Source organism: Rhincodon typus, chromosome 19, assembly GCF_021869965.1.
Source record: "Rhincodon typus isolate 14 chromosome 19, sRhiTyp1.1, whole genome shotgun sequence".
Lineage (NCBI taxonomy): Eukaryota > Metazoa > Chordata > Chondrichthyes > Orectolobiformes > Rhincodontidae > Rhincodon > Rhincodon typus.
Window position 1 is genome coordinate 3,308,899 of NC_063350.1, and position 8,112 is coordinate 3,317,010.

The following is an 8,112-nucleotide window of genomic DNA, read 5'->3' on the forward strand; positions in this document are numbered from 1 at the left end:
CCCCTCACTCTCACACTCCCTAATCGCTCAGTATCTCCCAGTCTGCTACCCCCCTCAATCTCACACTCTCTAATGTTCAGTATCTCTCAGTCTGTTCTCCCCCACTCAATCTCACACACTCTAATGCTCAGTATCTCTCAGTCTGCTCCCCTGCTCCCTCGCTGTCACTATCACTCTGACTATATCACCATCTCCAATTCGCTATTTTGTTCGTTTTTACAGTTACATTTTAATGAGTTTGTGCCCTTTGATATTACAAACAGCCCCCTTACCTGACACTGTGTATTACCCTCACACTGTTTTGCTTGCTCACTGACTCCAACAAACAGCAGAACTAAACTCTCAATGCCGAAACTATTAATTTTGCTGGATCCCTCAAACTGAGGGGAGTTTCAGGGGTTCGAATTGTGAGACTTCCCTGCTACACTGCTTCTGCTGTCCTTTATGTGTTGGGTTCAGAACAGATTCTGATGGAGAACTCAAACTGATCCTTATTATCTCAATAATCACACATGCTTTCAAACATCTCCGCAAGCTGTTCCCCTGAACCAGATGGGTTTTTCCAACAATCAGTGATCTATCACGGACTAACTTTCAATTCCAGATTTATTGATTAAATTTTAAAGTCTATCAGTTGGCGTGGGTGGGATGGTGTCCATGTTTTAAGCGAGTTACCCTGGACTGTGGGACTGAGCTAGACATGAACACATTTTTCAGACTGACAGGTCTGCTCCAGGCAATCCTCGGACTGTTCCATTCTGGAGTCCAGTCACAAGTTGATTTGACCACAGGGTTGGAACACAATGCAGGACAATGGAAAGGAACTACTTGTATGTACAGGAAATGTCGGTATGTTGGGCCATTAAAACTATTCCCCTGTGTAGGATCATGTTTGTAAGTGCAGACAGTCTTAAATCGGGGACTTAAATCTGCCCTCTCAGATTGGAGCATTATTTTGAATGAATGGCCAGGATAATGCTTATTTCTCACCCAAGATCACTAAACCAGAGGGAGGAAGCTCCAGTGTTGAGATTAATGCATTTGTTTTAAACAAAAGAATTCATTTAGGACATGAGGATGTCCCTGGCTAGGCCAGCATCTATTACCTCCTTGTCCAAAGGGCAGCTAAGGGTCTGGAGTCACATGTAGGCCAGACCAGGTAAGGATGTTAGTGAACCAGTTGGGTTTTCCTCCCTGACAATTTCCAGATTTTTATTGAATTCAAATTCCACCATCTGATATGGTGGGATTTGAGCCTCAGTCTCTGGATTAACAGTCCAGCAATAACACCACTGGGCCACTGCATCCCCTTTCAGTTAAAGTCTTTTTTTGACACTGTGTATTTTGAATTGGGAGTATGTAATTTTTTAAAAAATTCAAACTCATGGCCTGCTCTATCCTTGTTAGTTTCTGCCTTTTAGTTGTTTCAAAAACATGCAGCCGTTCAGTGCAATCCCTGTTATAGAACTACAGCTCAGCGTAAATCTGTTTCAGCCACCTAGAGAACAACAACAACTTGATAAACAGAAAATAATTGAACTCCCACGGTCCTATAGAGAGGTTGAGTGAGGAAAATAGATCTCAAGCTAAATAAAGTGACAATCGGATCTTTAAGAAGAAAGGTTTTGAGAGAAAACAATTCCAGGGGTTGGAGTGTCTATGTGGGATAATGCACATCCAGGTAGATTTGTAAAGTGAGGAGCATTCTGTAGAAACCGAAAGAACTGCGGATGCTGTAAGTCAGGAACAAAAACAAAGTTGCTGGAAAAGCCAAGCAGGTCTGGCAACATCTGTGAAGGACAAAACAGAGTTAACGTTTCGGGTCTGGTGACCCTTCCTCAGAACTGTAGAGCATTCTGTAGAGTTGGAGGAGTGCCAGGGATAGGAAGGGGTAGGTCAGAAAAGGATTTGAGAATGTCTGATAATGTTTTGCCCCTGGGACAGACTCTAACTTTAGTCCCACACAAGACTTCTGAGTCACCATTAAGGCACAGCAGCTGAGGTACATACATAGCAACTTATGAATTAGGAGCAGGAGGAGGCCATTCAGCTCCTTGATCCTGCTACAGCATTGAGTTAGACTGTGGCTGACCTGCTCGTGATCTTTACTTTCTTGTCTACCCTGATACCCTTTAACTCCCTCATTCGTCGAGAATTTTCAGCTCAGCTTTAAAATTATTCATTGACCCTGTCTCCACTGCTGTCAACATATTCTTAGTAAACTCCCATTACTTCTGCCTTATTCTCTGAGCAGAGCTGGGGTGGTGTCACTGACTTCTGTAACAACGGAACTTTCCTGGGTTTTTTTTTCCCAGTTTGCTGTAAGCTGGAATCTCGGGCTCAAGCTGAGGAGCAGCTGCTGAAAACTCTCTTCACTGGCTACAACAAACTGTCCCGACCTGTGATTAACTCTTCCGACGCTGTGCTCGTCCATTTCGGCTTGTCGATTGCACAACTCGTGGATGTGGTATGTGCGAGAAACTAGAGGCTCCAGTAAAGATTGTCTCACAGTTTCAACTTTGTTAACTAACCTGTCACACTTTATCCATGATAATGCGCATTGTTATATTGTGATACATACAGAAAGATAACTGTTACTTCCCGCTGTGTATTTTAACAGGATAAGAGTCAGGGTAAGGGTGGAGCAAGTCTACTTACCAAACTGGTGTGTAATAAAGTCAATGACAAGCAAATGCCATTCAAGCCACCCCATCCTGAACCAACAATTGTAAACAGTCCATGTACATTTCCTACAATTTTCCATTCATCTTTGATCCACGACAATTTTTCTTGAGTATAAATATAGACTCATGGCTTTTGACACTCTGACTCCCAAGAGGAACCAGGATTCTGTGTCTGTGTTATTCTGGATTGAATTTTTAATTCAACCATTGCCCTGAAATTCAATATTGGAGTTTCTCACTCACTATATCATGTTTTACTATGATAAAAACAGAAATTGCTGGAAAAGCTCAACAGGTCCGGCAGCATCTGTGGGGAGAAATGTTTCGGGTTTATTGACTTTCCTTCAAAAGGGCCATCATGTTCTGGTGATGCTAACTTCGATTAGGAAGCCTCCAAAATGCCTTCTTCCTCAACCGAGGATTCCCCAGCTAGAAGGGTCACTGGACCCAAAACATTAATTCTGATTTCTCTTCACAGATGCTGCTCGACCTGCTGAGCTTTTCTAGCAAATTTTGTTTTTGTTTCAGATTTTCAGTATCTGTAGTTCTTTTGGTTTTTTTGTCTAGTGTTTTACTGTTAACCTGCTTTTCCTTCGTTTGGTGCTGAATGGTGCAGTGTATTTAGGTCTGATCTTTGAGTTCTATGATTTGGTGCCAATGCTGATTACAAACTTCCATCTCAGGGATGGTATGAAAACAATAAAATACCTCAACAGATTTCAGATTTCTATGAAGGAAGGTTCAAGGAATTTTCTCAATGACCGTTTTGAAGAGCTTCTTTGAAAAGCTAAATGTATCGTTCTCATGGTTGTCACCCTTTCTGCAGACTTTGACACAGTTGACCAGACCGTCTACCTCTGACATCAGTTTACAGTCATCCAGCTGGCAGCTAGATTATTCTTCCCTGTCTGGTCATAACCATCGCTTCAGATTGTTCCTCTAGCTCCTGCACTGTTATCTCCTGTGTCCTTCAAAGCACTACCCTGGTTCTTTCTGTTTCAAAGTTGGTCGAGACCCACTCAGGAATGTCAGCTGATCCTTGAATTCCACCTCCCCTCCCCCCCCCAAACACCCACCCACCACCCCCACCAAACACCCACCCACCCCACCCCACTCCTGGGGCCACAGGGGCTCTCATCGCAAAGGTTAACAATATAGTCAAAGGACTCAAAGTCCCTGATTTACCCGTCTAATGAGCTCAGACTAACCGAAAGCACTGACCAGGTTTCTGTACTTACCAAGAAACTACTATTTATTACAAAGAAATAGACAGGCATTTATGTACACACACACACACACACACACACACACACACACACACACACAAATATGAGTGTAATGGATGGAGGAAGAAGTGCTGAGGAAATATGTTTCAGCTACACCGATCCACTGGATTGGATGAAGGGACCCCTTTACTTCCCACGACCTTCTGTTCTCCATTTCCCTTGTTTCCAGATTCTTTCAATGCTTTGCAGAAGACACAAATCCCACCATGCTCTCGCACTGATCTCCCTCATCCCTACAATCCTCTCAGATATCTGCACTCCTCTAATTCTGGCCTCTTGTGTATCCCCAATTATATTCGCTACACCATTGGTGGCTGTGCCTTCCACTTGTCTAAACATAGAAACATAGAAGATGGGAGCAGGAGGAGGCCACTTGGCCCTTCAAGCATGTTCCACCATTCTTCATGATCATGGCTGATCATCCAGCTCAATAGCCTAATCCTGCGTTCTCCCCATAACCTTCGATCCCATTCACCCCCAAGTGCTGTATCTAGTCGCCTCTTGAATACATTCAATGTTTTGGCATCAACTACTTCCTGTGGCAATGAATTCTACAGGCTCACCACTCTTTGGGTGAAGAAATGTCTCCTCACCTCCATCTTAAATGGTCTACCCTGAATCCTCATACGGTGACCCCTGGTTCTGGACACACCCACCATCGGGAACATCCTCCCTGCATCTACCCTGTCCCACCCTGTTAGAATTTTATAAGTCTCTATGAGAGCCCCCCCTCATTCGTCTGACAATCCTAACCTAGTCAATCTCTCCTCATACGTCAGACCCACCATCCCTGGAATCAGCCTGGTAAACGTTCGCTGCACCCCCTCAAGAGTAAGAGATCCTTCCTCAGAAAAGGAGACCGAAACTGCACACAATATTCTCAGTGTGGTCTCACCAAGGCCCTGTATAACTGCTGAGGTTGTCTAGGTCCTAAACTCTGGAATATCCTCCACTATCCACCTTTGTACCTCCCTTCTCTCCTCTATGACAATCCTGACTAGAGTTTTGATCACCTGACCTTAAATCTCCTTATGTGACTGAACGTCAGAGCTCCCAGGATGTTTCATTATGTTACCATATCAATATAACTCATTGTGGAGATGAATCAGTTTTTGCTTATTTAAAATAAAATGTAATGCTTCTTGCTTCCCCCACAGGATGAAAAGAATCAAATGATGACCACTAATGTCTGGATCAAACAGGTCTGTTCAAGTTCTGGTCAAAAATCAGCTTTGATTGTTTTGTTTTATTGGTTTCTATGAAATGCCTCCATGTTTTATTTGTCCAATATCTTTCTTTTCCTCTTGATTTTCAGGAATGGCATGATTTTAAACTCCGCTGGAATCCCACAGAATATGGGAACATCACCTCAATCAGAGTCCCATCAGAGTTTCTCTGGAGACCCGATATTGTCCTCTACAACAAGTGGGTCACATGAAATGAATGTACTGGCCTTGTCTTCTGTCAATTATTGGGCTACAAGAATACCTAAAATTAGAGACACAGGTTAATAATTAAGCAAAGGGAGAGCTGGAGGTCAGATGTAAAAATTAGAATTGAAAGGCAAGAAGTCATGTTCAAATTACATCGAACCTTAACTTAGACCAGTACAGCTAGTACAGACACAATGAGCAGAATAGACTCCTTGTGTGATGCATATTTCTGTTATTATTATTCCCAATTTATAGAAAGAAAGGCTAAAAGCAAAATTTTACACAGAGACAAAACAAATCTTATCATTCTACCCAGAATGATAACAGTTAGATGAGGAGCACAGGGTGCATGGACTTACAAAGAACAATACAGCATGAGAACAGGCCTTTTGGCTCTCCAGGCCTCGTGCCAACACATTTTGCCTTATTTTCTACTCCCTCGACTATAGGAGATTGAGGTATAATCTAATAAAAGATTTTAAGATGTTGAAAGGATTCAATAGGGTTGATGTGAAGAAACTATTTCACTGAGGGGAGAGTCAAGTCCATGATGCCCTAGACTTATGAAGCCAGGACATCCTGGGGTGAAATCAGGAGACACTGTACTTTTTATACAAAGGACAATGGAAAACTTCAACTTTCTCTGTCACTGTAAATACTGGAGATCAAATGGAGTTTTCAAACCACAGTCATATATATTTTTGCCTGTTAAAGACATTGAGGGATGTGCACTAAAGATGGGGTAACGCAGCAGCCATTAGCTAATTGAACAGCAGGACAGGCTGAATGGACTCTTCCTGGTGCTAATGTTACTATGTTCCTAAAAAGAGGAGTATGGGAGTGGAGTAGGCCCAGAATTGGGATGTTGCCTGAATGGAGGATAAACACCGACTTGGTTGGCCAAACGGATCATGTGATTTATTTTATGTTTTATATAGTTTATGTAACGCCTTGACTGGGCTATTCTCTGTCCCCTGGTATTTCTGTCATGTTCTGCGTTTTGCTTTCGGTACCAGCTCAGGTTGCTTTGTTACCAGGAAAGGTGCTAGAGTAGAATAGAATAGTAATTATTATCACCTGTATTTTTGCAAAAAATATAGTGAAAAATGTTTAAGTCACCATACTCTGATGCCTATATTACTGACAGAAATCATATATAAAACAAGTGACAAATCTGTGCTCCTTCAGTCCTGGCTTTCTCTACTTGCAGCGCTGATGGAGACTTTGCCATCACCCACTTGACCAAGGCCCACCTGTTCTACAGTGGCAGGATCAAGTGGACTCCCCCTGCTATCTACAAGAGCTCCTGCAGTATTGACGTGACCTTCTTTCCCTTTGACCAGCAGAACTGTACCATGAAATTTGGATCATGGACCTTCGACAAAGCCAAGATAGACCTGGTGAGCATGGCCAGACATGTAGACCAGCAGGACTACTGGGAAAGTGGGGAATGGGTCATTATCAGCGCAGTTGGGAATTACAACATCAAAAAGTATGAATGTTGTAGAGAAGTCTACTCAGATATTACCTACTCCTTCCTAATAAGGCGCCTCCCTCTGTTCTACACCATCAACCTCATCATTCCCTGTTTGCTTATATCATGTTTAACTGTGTTGGTCTTTTACCTCCCCTCGGATTGTGGAGAAAAGATCACACTTTGTATCTCCGTGTTGCTTTCCCTGACTGTCTTCCTTCTCCTTATAACGGAGATTATTCCTTCCACATCCCTTGTCATCCCTCTGATTGGGGAGTATCTTCTCTTCACGATGATCTTTGTCACACTATCCATTGTTATCACTGTGTTTGTGCTGAATGTTCACCATCGCTCCTCCCACACACACACCATGCCACCTTGGGTACGAAAGCTTTTTCTGGATTTCGTTCCTCGCATTCTCTTCATGCAACGGCCCACGGCTATGATCACAAACTGTAATGAACTGATTGTGCCAATTCATGAAGCCTTGAGCTCCCCAACTTACCCTCCCAAAACTAAGGAGGAGAAACTCCAAATCTTCGCTCGAGGATCAGACCAACAATCAGGTACCGACCCATCATTGACAACTCCATGTTATCTTCAGGAAGACCAAGGGAAACCCAAAACACTATGCCCATCACAATCGAGCCATTATAGCATTTTGCAGGAGAACCGGGCACAACCTCACTATCCATGTTCTTCACCCAACAACCTCCCTCACCACCACATCAAGGAACAGCCAAGCTCTCGCTCCAGAGGGAGATCGTTGAGTCTTCAATATCCTTACAAGCAGAATGATTTGATAGAGACCAATGTCCAGTGTAGGTCCCGCAGGATCCAGTACAGCCATCTACATGAGGATCTACCCTGCTCGAATGGGCAGCCCAGACCAAGAGACACTCGGGGAGGCTGTGAGAATGGAAATGCCTCCCAGTCAGCTCCATCTTTGAGTAAAGGCAAATGTGGGAGCAAGGTCAAGAGAACAGCCTCCAGCACAAAGCGAGAGTCAAAAGTAGCCAAGCCCAAACAACAGCAGAAAGCAATGTTAACCCCAGCTATGAAGTTGGCAGTTGAAAGTGTTCATTATATTGCGAACCACTTACGAGCAGAGGATGCTGATTTCCTAGTAAGTAGTTACATTATTGAACTTTGATATTGACATAGATTCAAACATTTTTTCCTTGTCAAATAAAAACCGAAAGAACTGCGGATGCTGTAAATCAGGTACAAAAACA

The 8,112-nt window shown here is 43.2% G+C and overlaps 1 protein-coding gene across 2 annotated transcripts in view; it reads left to right on the forward strand.

The window, feature by feature from the left end:
• LOC109923258 (neuronal acetylcholine receptor subunit alpha-4-like) overlaps positions 1-8,112 on the forward strand; it is a 30,074-nt gene that overhangs the window by 6,516 nt on the left and 15,446 nt on the right. For both annotated transcript variants that reach the window (XM_048608481.1, XM_020523297.2), the window contains exons 2-5: positions 2,316-2,467; positions 5,128-5,172; positions 5,286-5,395; positions 6,614-8,003. In XM_048608481.1, coding sequence (XP_048464438.1) covers positions 2,316-2,467; positions 5,128-5,172; positions 5,286-5,395; positions 6,614-8,003 — 1,697 coding nt within the window. The remainder of the gene's footprint in view (positions 1-2,315; positions 2,468-5,127; positions 5,173-5,285; positions 5,396-6,613; positions 8,004-8,112) is intronic.